The sequence below is a fragment of the Mustelus asterias genome, chromosome 14 (genome assembly GCF_964213995.1).
Source record: "Mustelus asterias chromosome 14, sMusAst1.hap1.1, whole genome shotgun sequence".
Lineage (NCBI taxonomy): Eukaryota > Metazoa > Chordata > Chondrichthyes > Carcharhiniformes > Triakidae > Mustelus > Mustelus asterias.
The window spans coordinates 81,757,148-81,780,286 of NC_135814.1; the positions used below are offsets into that span (position 1 = coordinate 81,757,148).

At 38.0% G+C, this 23,139-nt stretch overlaps 1 protein-coding gene across 1 annotated transcript in view; it reads right to left on the minus strand.

Moving 5' to 3' along the window:
- Positions 1-443: 443 nt before the first annotated feature.
- Positions 444-23,139, minus strand: part of LOC144503408 (microtubule-associated protein 2-like) — a 358,193-nt gene continuing 335,497 nt past the window's right edge. The window contains exons 15-22 of the mRNA XM_078227719.1: positions 22,652-22,825; positions 20,347-20,494; positions 15,537-15,608; positions 14,648-14,976; positions 10,995-11,087; positions 3,800-3,881; positions 3,584-3,696; positions 444-2,708 (exon numbers count right to left, since the gene is read on the minus strand). Coding sequence (XP_078083845.1) covers positions 2,493-2,708; positions 3,584-3,696; positions 3,800-3,881; positions 10,995-11,087; positions 14,648-14,976; positions 15,537-15,608; positions 20,347-20,494; positions 22,652-22,825 — 1,227 coding nt within the window. The 3' untranslated portion in view covers positions 444-2,492. The remainder of the gene's footprint in view (positions 2,709-3,583; positions 3,697-3,799; positions 3,882-10,994; positions 11,088-14,647; positions 14,977-15,536; positions 15,609-20,346; positions 20,495-22,651; positions 22,826-23,139) is intronic.

Here is a 23,139-nt window from a genome sequence, read left to right on the forward strand (position 1 = left end):
CAGAATGTAGTGTTAAAGTCATAGCTAGGGTGTCTGTTGTCTCCTGTCTGTTTATAAATGCAAGGAGTGCCAGAGTGTGCAAGTTAACGCTTTGCAATACCTGGGAGGAAGAGAAGCTAGAATGCAAATATGAAATGAAAAATCTCATTATAAAGTCACCAACGTACTGTAAGCAACTTTGACTTATTTATTTAACTGAACTTTGATTCAATTATCTCTCATAAAAAAATACATTTTGTCAAATGTATTTGTGAAAGTAAACTCTAATCTTGGCCTTATAATTTTTTTCTGGATGGAACATTCTGAACTAGTTTGAACTGCTGGATGTTTGAGATGAACCTGCGACCGGCTGCCTGATTTCAAGCAATATCCACAAATTCCCCAGTTTCAAAATAAGCAACACAGAATTTTATTAGTGTCAGATGAGAAGCAGTTTATTCTAGAATCACTCTACAGCAACAAACACAAGTGCAAATTTGACTTAAAAACATTTACAAGCTAACACTAGCCAATCCCAAAATATCATTCTGTTTTAACAGACTCCAGAATGACAGGACATGAAACACCTTCTCTAAAGCACATTAAAATTCCACAGCATATACCAGGACATAGTATCTTATTTTGCCCTATTTTTCCCTCGTCTATTGTAAAAAGTTGAAGTAATTTTTTTTTCAAAACTTTGTTGGAGTTTTGTGGCAGGAAATTAAAATCATAACCTCAGACCTTCATTTAATACCTGACTTTCACAAAGTTCCCACTAATTCCTGTTACACAGTATCCTGTATTGTTCATTACAAGTTGTATTTTTAAAATAAAAAAATATGTTTTCAACATATTCAGATAATCTTAAAATACATAATTGTTTTCTACAGCAAAAGATTAATTTACTTTCCAATGCATTTTTACAGGCTAGTGAAAAAGATGATCTAATTTGTTTAATATTTTGTTAACAACATTGTCCAGTTTGAGTATATTAATAAACATCTGCATATGCCCTTGGCAGCAGACTGCAACATTGACCATTATTGCAGATACAAATTTTGTCAGCTTTGATATAGTTTATTCAGCTCTGTGAAACAAGGTACTGCCTCTCTACAACCTTAGATTGTATTCTAAACTTCTATCATTCCGTCTTCATTTAAATATGATTTTTTAGATATTAATTTTAACTAAAAACTGAGGATAAAATCCATTGAGATGACTTGAGTTCAGAGAAATATCCTGTATGACTACAGTAATTCTGAACTGAAGTCAACAAATCTGAACAAAAAATACTCCAACTATATGTTATATGACATATATATTATAATATACAAATATATATTATAATATATATTTTTAAAAAAGAACTTTCTTTCATATGCCCCTATTACTTAAATAGGCTTGCCAAATGAAGTAAACAGAAAACAGCGCACACCAAATGCTATTGTGACCCCCTCAGTACATCAAAACTCTACTAAGCGATTGTTTGAAATCTTTTACCTAGCAATACATCAACAAACTTGCATGTGGCACTAAAACAAGGTCATAGCTTTTGGATGTTACAGTAAGCTCTTCATGCTAAATCTTTTGAGAGATAAATCTAACAAGTATAACTGCTAACAGCTACCGTATCCTAAACAGTAACACCAAGAGGTGCAGAAACACAGATACTGTGAATAAAAGCAGAACTTTCAAGTATATAAGGGATAACACAACTTGCCACATAGGATATCTATTATACTGTATCAAACAGCTGGTAAAACAGAATATGAAAAGTAGGCATATATAGAAATCTAGCAATGAACTGACACATTCTAATCAGATGCAAATCCTCAGCATAGGAAATGCATCCTATTTAAAGTAGCTGCATGATAGTTTTGAGCAACCTCATTCCCATTTTTGTTGCAACTTATACTGTAAAAATGCCAACCACCACGACCTTGTGAACGGGCACAATAACATTGTGTTCATACCACGTTTTGACATTAATACTTCTGCTGCTCAACTTACTAGACTGCTTCTTTCCCGAACTTGAAATCCAGGGATTCTTTACATATATTATTAGTTTCTGGACTTAAATTTTATTCCCATGTAACACAAGTATGCAATAATTTATTCATCCTGCAATAAATATTAAGAATAGATGCCTTCCCTCACCTACGAGGAAAAAGACGCTCAATATTGAATGAGTAACTGGGAATAAAGCATTTCAACTGCTTTCAGAGTACCGATTCATTTCAACAGTGCCTTTAGGCATTAAACATTGTATTTATCATCAGTCCATGCAAGCAGAGCTGAGAAACAACATTTGCTATGTGTGATGTACAGCAGTTGTACCCATTTAAAGCCAGAAACCTGGCATCAATGGAAACAAGATTTTGTTTTTATTCACTACAGTCTCAGGACATGATCAATATTTAATTGAAAGGAATAAACACAATCCCTCTTTGAGCTTGTGATGGCTCAAAGCACATGCTACGAACAAACAGTTAAAATTCTTGACAGCAAAATCACAATCCTTGCTTGGCTAATGCAGCAGTAACATCATCAGCAAGTGTGGCAAGTTGTGGCGATTCCATTAAATTGATGCTTCCAGAAGATGAGACATTGCTCAGCCTATGAGGAGTTGTGGCACCAGATCGTCCAGGAGACTGAGTGACTATATCTGCTCCATGGTCCACACGAGCCTTGGCATTCTCACGGAAGCTAAGCTTATGACTTTCAATCTGGTTAGAAAATAAAGAGAATATGCAGATGACTGGTGGAGACAATGGTAGCCAATTATAACTGGTGATAATCCATGATATCATAGAATCCCTGCAGTGCAGAAGGAGGCCATTCGGCCCTTCAAGCCTCCTCCACCCTATCACCATAACCCATGCATTTACCATGGCCTGCACATCTTTGGACTGTGGGAGGAAACTGGAGCACCCGGAGCAAACCCATGCAGACACAGGGAGAATGTGCAAACTACACACAGTCACCTAAGGCCAGGATCAAAGCTGGGTCTCTGGCGCTGTGAGGCAGCAGTGCTAACCACTGTGCCGCCCTGGTATGTTATATATTCAAGTTTTTCATTTCAGTATAATACACCATCACCACAGGATAAAGTTATTTTCCAGGTTTCCCACAGATCATCACATGTTGGGGGTGCAGTTCAATTACCCAGGTGGATCCCTGGCATGCATTAAAGATTAGGATGTATGCCCATGTTTGAATATCAATGCACCAGAGTTCCATCAAGGAATTAGAAGAAACAGTATGACAGCTAATGACTTTGGATATTGCTATGCTCACTTTGTGGACCTCAAGTTTCAAGTGACAGCCAATAATATATAGAGAAACATAATGTATTATCTGATGTTACATATACTTTTACCAGAGGTTGACCAAAGCACGTTCTGGTGGATGTAAAGTAGTGGGAGAAAACTGGGGTGCTTTACATTCACAGAAGATAAATGAAAGAAAATATGAAGTTGCTCGGGACAGAAGTAGGCAGAAGAAACTAACCGACTGAAGCCATTTTATAAAATATTAATTCCATCGAGCAATAATTGAATTGTCTTTGAGTATATTCTTGTTTGCCCATTTCCATTCATACCTTTATATTTCCACCTCCTGGAGTGTGACGTGTATTGTCAAATGAGCCAACCTTTGATTGAGCCTTTTCTTTAAAATCCAGTTTCTGACTTTCAATTCGAATGTGTCCTCCACCTACACAGTTAATAGATCATATTTTGAAATGCATTTTAAATAAACAGAAGGGTAATGCTTGTATCCAAGGTCAGACAAGTAGTAACATGCAATGGCACTGTACCTGGTCTATAGTGGATATTACTGAAAGAGCCACATTTTGATGTGATGTGACTCACATCTATTTTCTTAGTAACTATTTGTACCTGAAGAACATGAGAGCAATGTTTTAGTATCAACAGAAAACCATAAATTAATCTTAGAAGACGGCAATCAAATTTTGAAATATAAGATGACCATCTTTTTGATTTATTGAAAAATCCTTTTAAAAAAAATTCTGCAGTTACTTATACTTTAGTTGCATTTGATAATTTATGTGGTTATAAAATTTGATTCTTGTACTTTTAAAGGCACAGGACTTTCAGTACTTAACAGGATAATACATGATCAAAACAGTTCTGTCAGGTTAAAACATATATTTTTGTCATAGTTATTTCTCAAAAATGAAGATATTTCTGATTATTGTTTGGTAGTACAGAACTTGAAATATTGCTTAAGAGATATGGGCCAGAATTCTTGCCCACCACAAGAATCAGAGTGGACGAGGGGTGGAGCATGGAAAGGTCTGTTGACCTCGGCTGGGATTTTACAGTTTTGGGATGAGCAAGGCCGTAAAATCTCGCCCATGCTGTCAAAACTTTTCATTTTGCACTCATCAGGACAGATGCAAGAATACCAAATTTCAAAGGGAGCAATGCAATATACTGCTCAAGAAAACAATGCTAATTCATTGACAAGTTGACTCTGGTTGAGCTGCTGCCATGAATTATTTTTAAATCACTTTTTTGTGAGAGAAAACAGTTTGGCAACATTCTGTACAGTTGCCATGCCAAACATTCTGAGAATGGGCATTATTCAAATTAAAAGCAATGCTGGGCTCTCTACATTGCTTCAATAAGAATGTCCTTGAACCAAGTGATATATTCTCTCCATTCAATTTGCAGCTTCTCAATGTGGTCAAATTTAAAAAAATCATGTGCTTAAGCACCATATTGTAACAGCTAAATATATATTTTTTAACAACCAGTGATCTACAGTAGGGAGGGGAAATCGTCTTTGTGAGATAGATTAGCTTCACTGTTCAGATGAAAAGAACAGTAAAATTCTAAGGAATTTGTGCGAATCTCTCATTACTTCAAAGAAAAATAATTGATGGTGCTACATACAGTTAAAACACAAATTGTAAAGGAGTTTAGAATTAAATTGTATTAACAGCACAAGACAAAACAATAGTGTGGATTAGTTATTTATCTTCTGTGCGAGTGTGTAGAGTGTGGAAAGAGGGTAGATGATGTTTTGGACACATTTAAGATTGCTGTAATTCAACAATTTAAGGTATTGTTTTAGTCCAATTTTGAAAATCTAGGCGAGAATTTTCCCGTTCCAGCGCCACGGGAATCACAGCTGGCGAGGGGTGGACCATTGAAAGGTCCGTTGACCTCAGGCAGTATTTTCCAGTTTTGGGGTAAATCTGGCTGGAAAATCCTGCCCCGAGAATTGTTATTTCATTCTATATGCATTAAAAGTAATATATTCCTGATATTACACTCCCTAACTCCTGAAATTCTTTCTCGGACATCTAAAATAAAAAAAGGACAGATTACAATCACCATCGCTTTATTTTCGGATTAATATTTTTATCAGCTAGTTTAAATAGTCAGTAAATTTAAAAAACAAAATCAGCATTTTTGATTCATTACATGTTTTGTTGACTGATTCTGATTTCTGACCATTTGGCATGCAATGGAGACAGAAAAGCTAATTTCTCTGTTAAAACAAAACTTAATTATTCATTTAAAGATTTGGCTCATTGATACTGCAACCAGCCTTCTGTTTTGTCCTGACAGATTCAACATTCAGCATTTGGCTTTTATAGTATTCAATAAACATCTGATCTCGACAAAACTCATTAAACGATCATGTTTTGTTGAAAGGACTAATAGGGTGATGTTATAGTTAAATAACAAGGTCAGTTATTGAGTTTTCCCACAGCAAATGTGTAGCTACACAATAATTTCATAAGGATGGGACTAATGGAGGTGCTTACACCGACTGTAAGATTACTTGCTGAGATTATTAGCATCTTCAGGAAAGAGATTCGCTATTTCTGGAAAGTACATTTTCATTTGTCACAATGTTAAATGCAGTTAAGGTCCGTTGACCTCAGGCAGTATTTTCCAGTTTTGGGGTAAATATGGCTGGAAAATCCTGCCCCTAGCATTGTTATTTCATTCTATACGCATTAAAAGTAATATATTCCTGATATTACACTCCCTAACTAATTTTTTGAGGAGGTAACTAAGTGTGTTGATGAAGGTAGGGCAGTTGATGTCATATACATGGATTTTAGTAAGGCGTTTGATAAGGTCCCCCATGGTCGGCTTATAATGAAAGTGAGGAGGTGTGGGATAGAGGGAAAGTTGGCCGATTGGATAGGTAACTGGCTGTCTGATCGAAGACAGAGTGTGGTGGTGGATGGAAAATTTTTGGATTGGAGGCAGGTTGCTAGCAGAGTGCCACAGGGATCAGTGCTTGGTCCTCTGCTCTTTGTGATTTTTATTAATGACTTAGAGGAGGGGGCTAAAGGGTGGATCAGTAAATTTGCTGATGACACCAAGATTGGTGGAGTAGTGGATGAGGTGGAGGGCTGTTGTAGGCTACAAAGAGACATAGATAGGATGCAAAGCTGGGCTGAAAAATGGCAAATGGAGTTTAACCCTGATAAATGTGAGGTGATTCATTTCGGTAGGAGTAATTTAAATGTGGATTACAGGGTCAAAGGTAGGGTTCTGAAGACTGTGGAGGAACAGAGAGATCTTGGGGTCCATATCCACAGATCTCTAAAGGTTGCCACTCAAGTGGATAGAGCTGTGAAGAAGGCCTATAGTGTGTTAGCTTTTATTAACAGGGGGTTGGAGTTTAAGAGCCGTGGGGTTATGCTGCAACTGTACAGGACCTTGGTGAGACCACATTTGGAATATTGTGTGCAGTTCTGGTCACCTCACTATAAGAAGGATGTGGAAGCGCTGGAAAGGGTGCAGAGGAGATTTACCAGGATGCTGCCTGGTTTGGAAGGTAGATCTTATGAGGAAAGGTTGAGAGAGCTAGGGCTGTTCTCTCTGGAGCGGAGGAGGCTGAGGGGAGACTTAGAACATAGAACGGTACAGCACAGAATAGGCCCTTCGGCCCACGATGTTGTGCCGAGCTTTATCTGAAACCAAGATCAAGCTATCCCACTCCCTATCATCCTGGTGTGCTCCATGTGCCTATCCAATAACCGCTTAAATGTTCCTAAAGTGTCTGACTCCACTATCACTGCAGGCAGTCCATTCCACACCCCAACCACTCTCTGCGTAAAGAACCTACCTCTGATATCCTTCCTGTATCTCCCACCACGAACCCTATAGTTATGCCCCCTTGTAATAGCTCCATCCACCCGAGGAAATAGTCTTAATAGAGGTTTATAAAATGATGAAGGGGATAGATAGAGTGAACGTTCAAAGACTATTTCCTCGGGTGGATGGAGCTATTACAAGGGGGCATAACTAAAGGGTTCGTGGTGGGAGATATAGGAAGGATATCAGAGGTAGGTTCTTTACTCAGAGAGTGGCTGGGGTGTGGAATGGACTGCCTGCAGTGATAGTGGAGTCAGACACTTTAGGAACATTTAAGCAGTTATTGGATAGGCACATGGAGCACACCAGGATGATAGGGAGTGGGATAGCTTGATCTTGGTTTCAGATAAAGCTCGGCACAACATCGTGGGCCGAAGGGCCTGTTCTGTGCTGTACCGTTCTATGTTCTATATGTTCTATGTAACTCCTGAAATTCTTTCTCGGACATCTAAAATAAAAAAAGGACAGATTACAATCACCATCGCTTTATTTTCGGATTAATATTTTTATCAGCTAGTTTAAATATTGTTTAATGAGTTTTGTCGAGATCAGATGTTTATTGAATACTATAAAAGCCAAATGCTGAATGTTGAATCTGTCAGGCCAAAACAGAAGGCTGGTTGCAGTATCAATGAGCCAAATCTTTAAATGAATAATGAAAATTAGAGACAAACTCATGTTTAAGCGGCAGTTATTTCAACACTGCAATCCCTATGATTTATTTTAGAGAAACAATTTTTTTTGCATGCCCTCTACATCACATATCAAGGAGGAAAGGTAGGCAATTCTCTCAATGCTACTGGAAGCCACACCATCCCTTTCACTTAGGATGGGTATACCTATGATTAGCAATGAAGCATGTAGAAAATTGTGACCATTAAACCTTGTCCTACCACTAGATGTTACAGGAGATATCAACAGGACCCACATTCAAAATCTACACCTGGAACACTGGAGGCCATTTGGCCCATTCATTTTGTACTGGCTGTTTTGAAGAACAATCTAATTAGTCCCACTTGCCAGCTCATTCTGTGAACTTTCTTTTTCAGGCATTTATCTGATTCCCTATTAAATCCTTACCCATCACCGTATCAGGTAATGCATTTCAAATCCTAACCAAGGCACTAACCAAGTGCCATCAATAATTGCATGATGAGTTTTCTTCCTCACATCACTTCCAGTCCTTCTGCCGTAACCCAAAATCTCAGCCTTCTCATCATCAACACTTCCGACATTGGAAACAGATTTTCTTTATTTGCCATATCTAAACCTTCAAGATCTTAAACATAATGCATCATTATTCAGCTTACGGAAAGGATGATGAACTCCCCAGAGCCAATATTAATAGCATTTTATTACAGGTCGTTGGGAGACACAATCCAAATAAGGTGGATTTGTTAACTCCTCCATCTGCCTTGATGTGCAAAAGGTCTACTAAGGACTGCCTAGCTAATGCAACTGACATGAGAATAATATGCAGAGTGGAGCCTTAAACATCTGACGATAGTCATGGACCTGAAATCTAATGTTATTTATCTCTCCGCATATGCTGGACTTTTTTCCACCATTTTCTATCTTCTTCCTAATCTCCCTCCTTCATTACTCAAAATGAGTTTTTTTTTTAACCTATCCTTCCCTCCATTTCAGCAGAACCTTTTTTTCCCCTTTCTTCCAATGGTTGTTGCTCAACCCGGTCTGGTCCTTCCACCCACCTCAGTAGGTTTTATTCTGCTTGTTCAGCATCTGTATTCTTCCCTTCAATTTGGTCATCGTAAGAAACCAACTCCTTCCTTTACTATGGTGGTCTAAATGTTCCAATCAGTGGCAATGCTGGCCACATTGCTACTGTCCATGTCTCAAGTCTTTCAATAAGCAAGCAGTTGAGTGGGTGACTGAGTGAGTGGGTGATCAGGTTGTGGATGATTAGATTGGGGATGGGGTAGTTGGGTTGGAGGGGGCAGCCAGGCCAGGAGCGTTTTGGGGGAGGGGTGGGGGGGTGTCACTGGGTTAGGTCAGGGAAGATCGCGAGGTTGAGTTACAGGAGGCCTTGTAGGGTCAAGTTGTGGGTGGGGGGAGGGGGATTATTGGCTCAAATTGGGGAGGGAAGGGGCTGGGTACGAGTTATGGTGTCAGCTCAGTTTGGCTGATTAGTCTCAGAGTTGTACCTGAAATTAAACCGTGTCACATTTCCAGGATAAGTATCCAGGTAAGTCCTGTGTAACTGGCCCAAGTCTCTGACTCTTGAGTTTAATGTCTTGCATCTTGTGCACCAGGATCTCTGCAGGGTCCTGATGCAGAACACAGACTTAAGTCCAGACTTCATCTCGCTGGACGTTGGAAGATTCAAGCCATAGTGTCTTTCTCTCTCTCTCCTCATGTTCTGGCATTGTTATAATATGCTGCCTGATATTCAGGATGCTTTCAGTTATACCTTTAAAGTCATTTATTAAAAGTAGCCAAATGTAATTCAGCCATTCATTTTAGTAATTAATATCAGATACATTATGTCATGTGTTACTTAAGGAAAGAAACTTGATTTAACTGTGGTCTTATTCTGATGTTATTCTATTTTCTAATTTTTGTAATAGTTTCTCTCGGATTCCCATGTCCTGTGATTTATATTTTCTTTCCTTCCTCCTTCTCCATTTCGATCATTATATAATTCTTGCCCTGTTTTTCTCCAATGCATCAGATTTATTTTATTTCTATCCTCTCTCTGCGCTTTCGGGAATATTTTCTTCCTCAGGGTCTCTCGTTCTGGATCTTAATCTCTCTCTTCCTGCAGTTTGTTATAATTCCTGTCTCCCATTTCTCTGCTTTTGTTAATCTTTAAAGCCAAGAATCAAGATTATTTATCCCTGTTTCCATTTCTCCTCTGTTTAATCTTGGTTCTGCCAGACTCCAATGCTCAGGTGCATATTAGAATCAAACAGGAAAACCTCATGGTGCCAACTATATGTCCAACTGACACTGTTCCAGGTGAATGGATAGATTTTCAGTCAACTATCCAAGGCTCTGTCCATCATCCACCTGAAACAAAACTGGCAGGTCTTTCATTGAAGATGAGGATGTTTAGAAATAAGTGATGCTTGGGGGAAATTCTCACTTAGTGGATTTATGGAAGATGTTAAAAGAAAAAACCCACAAAACTGAACTTTTTAAATGGGTTCAAGAGAAATCCATGGATTCTAGAAAAAAAAGTTGAGTGACTTGATGTACAAATCTGTAAAGAAAAAAAAAATCCCTTTTTAAAATTCTGATGTACTGAGAATTTATACTGCCACTTCTGAAGAATCAATAAAGAAATTGGAAATGAGGCTATGGGTGACTAAACTATGCAAGTCTAAAGTGTGCAAAACATTTTTAACCCATTCTTGTGTATATTATACCTAATCAGATATATGTCTCATAAATACAGTTTAATGCCATCTTTTTGAAAATTATAAGCATTTACAATATCGGATCTGCTAACAGGGAAATAATAAATAGAGTGGATAATGCAAAAGCAGGTCGAAGTTGCTATCGCTGCTGAAAACAAACATTCCTTTCCGAGCATTGCTTCTGCAAATGTCGATCTCTTTTGTTACTGCCTCTTAAAATAAAACAATCAGAATGTAATTAAACACAGCTACATTCAATGTGGACAACATAAAATACATGGGCACCCATCTATTGTTTTTAATAGTCAAATAATAGCCCACAGTAACATCTCAAGTATGAAATGATGCAAAGAAAAAAGGCATTTTTTTGATCAAAAAAGCAAGCAAGCAATATCATATTTGTTGTCTTAAGCATTTTATACAGTAATTACAGAATGTATTTGTCAAATAAATTGCTAATTTTAAAAGTAAGGAAGTGACTCACGTTTCCAACCAGGGGAGAATAACGTACGTTGTCCAGCGAGCCACATTTTGGCTGAATATGGCTAAAATCAGGTTTTACATTTGCTATATGTACCTGGAAATGATAGGCACTTTACCAATCAATATCTACACACTGGTCATTCAGTGAGAAGATGCCCACTGCATATTATTATTAGAAACACACTGTTAAACATTGCTTATAAAAAGGAATTTTATTTCCAATTTTCTATTAAAGGCTTGAATCTGAATTGGGCTGAGAAAATGAAAAGCCATCAGTAATTGGCAAGTGTCTTTGATTGATGGTTTCTGTAGTTCAAACAAAAACCTTTATTGGAATAAAATTATTTCAAGGTGGTGAAATTACCATTCCTCAAATATGGTTTGAGTCAAAATTCCTGTTTAAAGATCACTACGTATATAATGAATTTGTTCACATTTACACTGCAATGAATTTTCTGATAAATGAGATGATAAATTAGCAGTACAGATTTTTAAATATCTCACCTTGATTTTCAACATACATTTCTGCAAGTAATTGGTTTTAGCCATGAAACCGACATAAACAGCTTGTTCATTGGTGTTGTAAAAGTCAAATTAAAATATAAAATAAAAAATGCAGCATAACAAGCTTCATGTGCAAATATAACACAGCAATTAAGCCATCAAATAGATATACATAAACATACATACACATACATACTTATACCATGTCAAACTGTGTCATAGAACATAGAACATTACAGCGCAGTACAGTCCCTTCGGCCCTCGATGTTGTGCCGACCAGTGAAACCAATCTAAAGCCCCTCTAATCTACGCTATTCCAATATCATCCATATGTTTATCCAATAACCATTTGAATGCTCTTAAGTCTCACTTAAGCCTCACCTCTGTCTTAAACGAGTTACCCTTAATTTTTAAACAGTGATCCCTCGTTCTAGATTCTTCCACAAGAGTAAATGCCATAATTTATTTGCAACATGGAAACAGGGTATTTATAAAATCATAATATGATGCATTGTCAACATGGATTTATAAGGGTAAATGGTTTTAATTAAATTTGTTTTCTGAGCTTGTAACTACCAGGGTAGCTAAAGGATAACCAATAGATGTAGTGTATGTTTATTTCCAAAAAGCATTCGGTAAAGTACTACACAAGGGGTTATCACACAAAATTATATCATCATGGGTTAGGGATTGGTTAATGGACAAAAAAGTGAGAATAGGAAACATTGGGTCATTTGCAAGTTTGTGAGCTTTTCTGAGCCTCAGCTATTTATGATTTATATCAATGACTTAAATGAGGTAACCAAGTGTAATGTATCCAAGTTTACTAATTATACAAAGCTATGTGGGAAATTAAGCTTTGAGGACGATAAAGGAGGTTGAAAAAGGGATATAAACAGGTTAAGTGTATGGACTAGAATGCAGCAGTTCGAATATTATATAGAGAAATGTGAAGTTATCCACTTTGAGGGGAAAAATAGAATTGAAATGGTGTTTCATTTTGAAAATGGTGAGATAGTGGGAAATGTTGGTATTCAGAACAACCTTGGGGGCCTCATACACAATTAACAGTTAACGGGGCAGGATCCTCCAATTTTGTCTGTGTCTGCCCCGCTGCAAGTGAGAACGGAGAATTTGGCGTTCCAGCCAAAACTCCATTCACCTTCAGTGGCGCCGGAGAATCCTAGCCGCAAACGAGGACACAAACTAATGGTATATTAATAAATACAAGGTGATTGGGGAAGAGTAGTAAATAAGTATTGCTGCAATTTATAGAGCATTGCTGATCACAGGATTACTGTGTACATTTTATCTAAGATGGAATATACTTGTTTTAGAGGGTATGCAACAAAGGTTCACTAGACTGATTCCTGGGATAAGGGGATTGTCCTATGAGGGTTTGCCAGACAAGGCCAAAATTCCCCAGAGTTGAGAAGAATATGAGGTGATCTCACTGAAACATGAAATTCTTAAGAGGCTTGACAGGCTAAATGCTGGGAGGGTGTTTTCCTTGGTTTAAGCTTCAGGTTGTGAATCTTTGGAAATTTCTATCGCAGAGAGCAGTAAATGCTCAGTTATTGAGCATGTTTAACACAAAGATTCATAGATGTTTGGATACTGAAGGAATCAAGAGATATTGAGATAGCAAGGAAAGATAGTTGAGATAGATTAGCCACGATCTTGTTGAATGACTGAGCAGGCTCAAACAGGCAGATGGTTTACTCCTGTTCCTATTTCTTATGCCCTTATGAAATCCATCTCCCACAGTTTCACCCACTCACTTAATCTATCAATGTCTCTTTATAATTTTATGCTTCCATCGATGGTACCTATACTATCAATTTTGCTGATGTCAGTAAACTATAATGCATGGTACTTATCTAAGTCATTAACAAATGTAGTGAATAGAGATTCCAGTACAGATTCTGTGGAATGTTGATTTGAGTACTGCCTAACCAATCTCCTTACCATAATTTGCCTTCAATTTCATGATCTTTAATTTTAGCTAACAGTCTCTTGCACAAAACTTTAATGAATGCCTTCTGGAAGTTCATATAAATGACATCCATAGATATTCATCAGACATGACCTACACTTTGCAATAAATACTGGCTCTCTCTCATCCGCTTAGCATTGATACCAAGGTTTGTAAGCTACAGCTTGAATAAATGTTCTGAGGTGCTACAAAAGAGCTGTTGGTTTTCAAGGGCTTACTGTGAGTCAACACTAAAAATGCAATGTGGTTGATTGGTGACAATTATGGTATGTCACCTTGATCCATGGCACTATTGGGCCATCTTACCAGTATCTGGTCCTTGGAGACCTCTTCACCATGTTCCCAGATCCTGCAGGAACCTAATGCAGAGCTAAGCACAGCTACTGTTTCCTTCTAGTAATGGTTTAGTTATCTTGTATGGAGGGTACTCTGAAGTAGCAAGCAGCCCTTGTATCCACCTCACAAAGCAGGATATTAATTTCTCAAACAATAAAACAAAAAGTTGGGAGCCATACAAATCTGCCACTTATCCATAGGTTCTCTTTTGTACCTCCATATTGGGCTAGCTTACGCTTAATTTTCACCCACAACTTCTTGTCTCCTCTCATCCATGCAGATTTTAGAAAAGTAACAAATATTAAGGAACTATTTTGATTTCTTCTAAGGTTCCAAAATATTGCTTCTCTATGTGGCTACTTATTTTATTACATGTTAATTACATTCCATGAACTATAGTGTTGCAATACTGACTGACTGCAGAATCTCCATGTGTCATGCACTTAAAGAAGTCACAATTTTAAACCAAGGCATTGCAACACTAAATTAAACTGCAGCAAATTACGAGGTCCCTTTGTTTTACTTATCATGAGGGTCTTAAGCTACACGTTCAGCTTCAAAACTCAAAAGTTCAATTCCAGTTCAACCTCTTCCCCCATCTCATATCTAGATATGTAATGGTGAGTCCAGTACTAATATTATAATGTACAACTATTTAAAATTAAAGGATACAGATATTAGAAATAGAAACAATGTAGTGTTGTCAATTTAAAGTTCATATTCTGATATACTTTTTTTCAAATAAAGCTTTGTATGGATACTGCCATAATTTCTATCAAATGACACAGCTTTATGGAAGTAATATTCTCGGCTCATACCTGCCCTCCTCTGGGTTGATGCTTTAGGTTGTCAATAGATCCAATTTTCGATTTGATATTTTTCAGATCTGGCATTGGTTGGTTGATCACTCGGAGCTGCTTTGGAGTAAGGGGAGATTTTGGAGGAGTGCGGATAATTGCCACTTTCCGTTCTGTGGGTACAAGAATGGGAGATTTGTGTGTACCGGGAGTGCCGGGTGTGCGAGGGGTCCTGGTACCTGGCGTGCGGGAATAGCTGGGAGGTGTGCCAGGTGTGACTGCAGTTGATCCAGGAGTTGATGGTGTGGCAGTGCCACTTCTTGCTGACCTGGTGCGAGTTGATTCAGATCCTTTAAACATATATAAAATGTTTTTTTTATTTAAGGAAATAGTATAGTCTTTATATATACCCAAATATTTTTATATATACCTAACACTACATTCTGTACCCTCTCCTTTCCTTCTCCCCAATGTACTCTATGAATGGTATATTTTGTCTGTCTCGTGCGCAAGAAACAATACTTTTCACTGTATCCAAATACATGTGACAAATCAAATCAGATCATATCTTTGCTTCATTCTTTTACATATGCTGGATAATATTTATGTATATAGGTTTGTAACTCATAATGCAACAGAATTTATTTTGGAACATTGTCTGATTAATTGAATAAGCATTTTCCACTCCCACATATAGCTTGAAATAGAAAAACACTTTTAGTCCACAAGATATTTGTGGCTCAATTATTGAAAGTCTTCCCATGCTTTGCCAAATTTGAACTTTTATTATCCATCTAATCATTATTCCAAATGTTCCACTTGAGCTACATCAACTTTGTCATGCAGAAAATGGTTAATAAATTTTATGAAGCATTCAATAGGAGCAGAGCCACCATTGACTGCAGGCTACCTGTACTAGTATGTCCTCGTGATCTGGTCATTCCTTGGCTCCTTTGATCATTTCTTGGTTCAGTCCTTATAGCTGCAGGGGAGACAGAGGAGATACACAGGGTATGGATAAGGATATTCATTTGAGGTAAGCCAGTGAAAAAAAAGTATTAGATTTTCAAAATATTTTGATGAAAATGGTCTTTACGCTTGTAAGATGTGTACCATGTGTTATTTGCAATACATTTTTTGAACTAAAGTAAAAAAGACACAAACATTGTGTTAAAAATATGTTTAACGTACAATATACTTTTTCAGTTAATTCAAATTAAGTATCCATTAATTTACTGGAAATAGCACCATCATTTAAATATAAATTGGAGGGTCACAATAAATCTTAATACATGGCAACAATGATATACTGAATCATGTCTCTGAACTGTATTACCTACCGTTTTACCCCTAACAAAATTCAATATCAATGAGTGAAAATCAGATTAATATGTTCTAGCTCTATAAGAGTGCAGGAACTAGAGTAGTACTATTCAGTTTAGCACTAGTTTGAGCCTACTCTGACTTCATGGCAACTGCTTACAGTAAAATTCAAAACAACATAGGTATTTAAAGGAACTCATATTACAAAAACAAAACTAACATTCATTATCAGGTTTTAATTCTACGCTTTTATAGGCCATCCCATGTGTTGGCTGCTTGAGCAATCCAGATTTTACTCACCCATATTCCCTACATTTCTCTGCCTTTTAAGACATCGTTTAAAACCTACTTTCTTGACCAAACATTTATTCATCTAGTCTATAAAATTGCCTATTTGGCTCAGTGTCATACCTTGTTTCATAATGCTCATGTGAAGCTCTTTGGGATTTTTATTATGTTAAAGGTGCTGATTAAATATAAATCGGTGTTTTTTTTAAAACTGTAAAAATGCTTTGTATGCATTTGTGTGACCTGAAATGATGTGCTTCACATACATCTTTGTTTCTGTACAATCCAGGTTATATGCCTCAAATTGTTTATAATGCATATAAACATCTTGAAAAATTAACATTTTAAAAATAGCAAAAGCTGTTGACTCTGCAAAATGTTTGAATCTGGGCCATGAAATCTACCTGATAATAGTCTTGGAGTAGTTGAAACAAAAAATAAATCACGCCTGCACTCTAGCCTGCAGTAACTTCTGCAAATCATTTTGTATGCGTCTATTTCTCTAATTGAGATCAATGATGGTCTAATTATCATTGATGTGAGTTGACTCCTGAACAATTGGTGGCCGCTAAAACCGAAGTCTTGATTTTACACACAGGGCTTTTCCTAGATGGAAAATCACCATGTCAACCCAGAAGAGGTTCATTGGGTTAGTGCAATGGCTTTCTGACATTATTCAGGTACAACATTAGGCAAATTCACAAAATAATTATCTGCTGTTTAGGAGGTTGTCACAAAAAATTTTACAAAAATTCCTTTGCCTGATTTGAATAAGCTATTGGCACATCGAAACAGAGGGGGCAATCTTACCAAAAAAGTACCAAACAAGCATGAAAACAGGAGAAATTCACCTCTTTTTTTTGGGCAACTTAAAAATCGAATCTTACCTGACTCTGGCAAAAGAAATCAGGCAAAACTTGAAATCCGCCAGTAGGGGGAGTGGGTGGGGCCTAAATCACCAGAAAGCTGGCTGATAGCGGCAGAGGGCACAATTGCGCATGTGCAGGTTTCTGTGCTCTGATAGCAGGGCTCCGTGGCCGATCGCGCACGAAGCTGATCTCGCCAGATATCTGATGCAGGTAAGATCGTGAGAGTCAAAAAATTGGGTGCGAACCTAATTTTCCCGCTCTCACACTCTTACCGGCTCGCCCTGCCCATCGGCAATGGTAAGATCACGGTCAGAGAGTTTTAATTGAAGGAGCACAGTGGTTAGCACTGCTGCTTCACAGCTCCAGGGTCCCGGGTTCGATTCCCGGCTCGGGTCACTGTCTGTGTAGAGTTTGCACATTCTCCTCGTGTCTGCGTGGGTTTCCTCCGGGTGCTCCGGTTTCCTCCCACAGTCCAAAGATGTGCGGGTTAGGATGATTGGCTAGGTTAAAAATTGTCCCTTAGAGTCCTGGGATGCGTAGGTTAGAGGGATTAGCGGGTAAAATATGTGGGGGTAGGGCCTGGGTGGGATTGTGGTTGGTGCAGACTCGATGGGCCGAATGGCCTCCTTCTGCACTGTAGGGTTTCTATGATATAAAACCTAACGTGAAAGAATTTTGTATAGATTGTAGTTAAATTGGCCTGTCAATATTGAAGAGAAATAAATAATTGTTCATCGCGATTTAGCAGAAACATATGGACAACTCTGTTCGTTTTGATGCTGAAGAGGTGGAAGTCCTGCTGCAGGGAATGTACTGGATTAGTATAGTCATACCTGGGGCTTAAGACCCCCCAAACAAGAAAAGCAAAAATGCTAGATGGAAAGAAGCTCTAGAGTAAACCAATGCAATTACTTGGAACTTTCATACCTGGTTACAAATGAGGAAGAAGTTGGTCATCAGCAGCAGCAAGAAAAGGGCCTCAACTGTTAAACACATTTTCTTTGAAACCATCAAACATGATGTGGTTCTTAGATGGAAACTTTATCATCCTCGTAATAATAATCACTGTCCTTTTGCATACAAGCTCAAGCTAAAAAGCAAGACAGTCGACTGGAAATGATGGAGACCAAACAGATTGTGAGGCTTCCATCCCAAGGTTGTTAAGGGGCTTCTCAGTGAGGAGAGCAACCATCAATACAGAAATTAGGCCTCGTCTCTCCAGGACCATCCCACCTGCTGTTTTGTCCTCTTCAAAATTTCAGGCACTGTTGGATAATAAAAGCATCATAGCCGCTTCTAGGCAATGATCTCTGACATGGATAATAAATTTGGGGGAGGAACTGAAAGTCTAAAAATACCAGGCTATGATGCAATAAAAAACACACAGCTTAAAAAACAGCAATTACTGAAAGCAAAAGGTGGCAGGCAGTGGCATAGTGGTATTGTCACTAGACTGGTAAATTGTCACTAGACCAGGGCAAGATCTGGGGACCCGGGTTCAAATTCCACCACGGCAGATGGTGGAATTTGAATTCAAAATCTGGAATTAAAGGTTTAATAATGATCATGAAACTACTGTTGATTATCGTAGAAACCCATCTGGTTCACCAATGTCCTTTAGGGAAGGTAATCTGCCATCCTTACCTGGTCTGGCCTACATGTGGCTCCAGATCCACAGCAATGTGTGTAGTTGACTCTCAAATGCTCCGAAACGGAGAGCAGTTAGGGACGGGCAATAAATACTGGTCCAACCAGCAACACCCACATCCCGTGAATGAATTAAAAAAATTAAATACTTTTACCTACTTTAAAAATCATACATGGGCCAGTCCGAATCCAGGATTTTCAACGTGCCACCAAGGTACATGTCAGTGAGGTTTCACTGAAGTCGAATATTCATGTTAATAAGGCCCTCATAGTCTTATGCCTTGATATAGCATTGATATTAACTGCCACAATGGATGGGAAAAGGTATATTAAAATTTCAAATGAACTGCTGATTCCACAAGGAAAGTGCCTTTCCCAGAAACTCCATGTGGGGTAGGAGGGCAGCAAGGTATTCTTTTTAACCCTTCCTGCATCCTGTCGTGGTCTCCAATCCTCCTCCTATTTCCCACCCACCAGAATGTCCTCTCTTCTCCACCCCAATCACCTACCTTCCCCCTCTCCCCCCACCAAATTGCTGGGTTCCATCCCCAAGCGTCCCTAGTTGCATGATCCTGCCACCTGGTTTCTGGCAGGCTACTGGTCAGCTGCTAGGTGGAAAACTGGTCTAAAAATGATAATGAGATTCTACTGTTCAATTCAACCTTGTGCCCAACCGCAACTCCTCCCTTCCAAAATTCACCCTCATATCCATCAATGTAAATATTGAAGTCTGTGTGTCCCCTAAATCACTTTAAAAATGTGTTTTGCAGTCAAATATTCTGACTTAATTTGAACTTGATTTGCTATTGCAATGATCAAATTCCACCATAGCTAAGCTAAAGATTAGCACATTCTACTGATGAAATCACACCAACATGAAAACCCATTTTTAAGCAACATTTAGCAAATAGTAATATTTCCCGGCGGCACGGTAGCACAGTGGTTAGCACTGCTGCTTCACAGCTCCAGGGTCCCGGGTTCGATTCCCGGCTCGGATCACTGTCTGTGTGGAGTTTGCACATTCTCCTCGTGTCTGCGTGGGTTTCCTCCGGGTGCTCCGGTTTCCTCCCACAGTCCAAAGATGTGCGGGTTAGGTTGATTGGCTAGGTTAAAAATTGTCCCTGAGATGCGTAGTTAGAGGGATTAGCGGGTAAATATGTGGGTGGGATTGTGGTTGGTGCAGACTCGATGGGCCGAATGGCCTCCTTCTGCACTGTAGGGTTTCTATGATGATATTTTATACTTTTGTATTTGCATCATTATTAAAAGCTTGAATAACCATAAATATCCAAATGACTATGCAAGGAGATAAACATTATATTCTGGTTAGATCTTGAAAATTAAATACCACTATTTTTAGTTTTCCTTGACATGAATTACCTACATACAAGTGTATTAAAAATACTTTGCATGTTGCATGCCATAAATCATTGATTAATTAGTACAAAGTGCACACATGGCAAATACACCGGTAATGTTTTATGGTTTTCCTGTATAATACTTGCATCTCATGTTTCGAAAGCTCTCTATTATGGGGCATACTGTTAAAAAGAGTTTATTCTTAAGGTTTCAAAATTCAACTCAAAAACTTACTTGTTGGTCGTCTTGGTGCAGGATAAACTGGGCTTGTAGCAGGAATAAAATGTGCATCTTTTTCTTCTGGTGGAGCCCGGCGAGTGGACAGGATCGAAGAAGGTCTGGGTAGGGCAGAACGCTTCTCTGGGCTCCTCATCGCAGCATCCTACCGAGAGCAAATTGTGCTATTAGCTTCTTTCAATAATAGTGATCTGAATCAGAAACAAACATCTATGCATTTGAAAATTAAATGTAAAACTGCTCAATTAAAGAGAAATTAAACATTCAGCTTTTCCTCCAAGAATAAATAATTACTCTGCAAGCAACACCACCCTCACCCCAGCCCCCCCCGCAAAAAAAAACCCACCACCACCCTCAGCCTGTAATATTTTGTGATTTTAGGGTGTCATGAGCCTTCTTAGTTCCAGCAGGTTTTAAAGCTCACTGGTAAGGCGTAACTGGAAAACTCCACAGTAAATTTCTGAAAGCTCACTTGCAGCTGCAGGGACCTGGATCTAAAAGTATAAGGGGAGAATATCACTATTCAGCGCCATGCAGTACTGTCTGAACTCTCACATGAACTTAGATAGTTTCATGTCAGTTTAGCATTAATTATTGATACTAGCATCATATGCGTAAGGTAATGTATTCTATTATTGGCTCCTGAGATATAACAGCCACTAAATATTGCCCAGCCATATCATGTATTTATGGAGAATTAAGGCTCATAGTTTGCAGAGAAATCTGCAATACAGCAGTAAACAAAAAGTCTCTGCACAGTACTGAAAAAAATTGCAATTATCACGTTTCACCATTAGTTTATTGGAAGAGTGATGTTATTGGTATTCAATAAGGGACCCAATGAGAGTTTCTCAAAAACCGGCATTGCAAAACCACAAAACAGATTTAGTGGTTTAGTTTGATCAAAACGTGCACAATACAAATGTTACATTTTTCACAAAAATAATAAACAATACTGTTGCAGATATTCTTGAACGAATACTTAGTAGATTTCTATCACAGAATTGTCACAGCCATTCTACCTGACTTGTCTGTGCTGGCTCTCGTAAGAGCAATCTGCCTTTTTTTACACTGTCCAGACCCCTCATGATTTTGAATACCTCTGTCAAATCTTCTTTCAACCTTCTCCAAAGAAAACAGTCCCAACTTCTCCAATCTATACACACAGTTGAAGTTCTTCATTCCTGAGACCATTCTTGTGAATCTTTTTTGCACTCTCTCTCGTGCCTTCACATATTTCTTAAAGTATGGTGCCCAGAACTGGACACACAACTTCAGCCGAGGCTGAGCCAGTGTTCTATACACGTTTAATATAACTGCTTTGATTTTTTAACTCTATGCCCTATTAATAAAGCCTAGCATGCTTTATTCACCACTCCTCAACCAATCCTGTACCTCAAATGATTTCTGCACATACCCCCACCTGGATCCCTCTGTTCCTGCATCCTCTTTAGAATTGTACCCATTATTTTGTATGGTCTTTTCGTGTTCTTCCTACCAAAACAAATCACTTCAGACTTCTATACATTAACGTTCACCTGCCCCTCCTCCGCCGATTCCACCAACCTGTCTATGACCTCTTGGAATTCTACATTATCCTCCCCACAGTTCTCAATGCTTCCAAGTTTTGTAATGTTTGCAAACATGCATCAGTTTAGCAGAGGTACTGATCCATCCAAAATATACCAAAAGGTATCAGCATTGACAAGTGGACAAAAGAATGCAGATGTGAATTCATATCATTTTACTTGCCATATCACCAGTAGCAAATCTTTAGGTCAGTAGATTACCTGTCTGATCTGATAAGACTGTTATGGTTGAATGAGAAAATAGAGCAATTTTATGAAGAAAATAAAATGTTTCCTAAATTTCTCCCAGCATTAATGTACTGTTTTGTTTTCTTTGTAATGATTGGATATCTTTGTGCACCTATACACCACTGTTCACTTCATATAAAAATTTTCCTTCATTAGTTAATAGAATCTTCCCCAATGAGGGAATCTGTTACATTAAATGCACGCCAGAGTTAAAATATCAGGCAAGATTTCAAGGAAACTTTTGTCATCTTAATTAATGGTCAGCAGCAACACGAGATTAACAATCAGCAAAAATGATGTGTGCAGTTTTAACAACTGGATGAATACCGAACATGCAAAAAGCTAAATATTTCACCCTCTTTTTAACCATAACAGATAATTATACAACAATAATGAAATTACCATTATTGTAATTTTTATTCCAAGTTGAAATTCAAAAATGTAAGAAACAAGACCACCTGTCATGGACCATTTCTTCATCTTACCTTTCTTATGGGTTGCTCAGTCAATGAGTCCCTAGGGCCAGCAGATGAGGGTCGTGTGGGATAATAATCTAGGTCAATAAAGGCTTTTCTAGCAGCAGAACAAGTAGAATTGGGTCTTTCAGGGAGGAGGGAAGATAATTTTGAGGTAGGAATCTTTGTTAGTGCAGATGAATTCTTTTCATGAGAAAACATAAAGTAAATTTAAAAAATGATAAGACAATGAACATAAAATGAATCAAAACACAATTTAAATTAGTAACATGTATAGACATGCCCCAATATTTTAATGAATATATCTAAAATCTCTATGTTGGTAAAATCTCTATGTTACCAGTAACAACCACATTAAAGGCACGATGATTATCTGCTAAATTTCAGCTAATTACGATTCTGATAATTGAAGAGCATGGGTTTTTTCCTATAGGCTCTGTATTATTTAATATATTCTGCAAACAATGATGCAAATTTTCAGAATTAAATTGAAATGA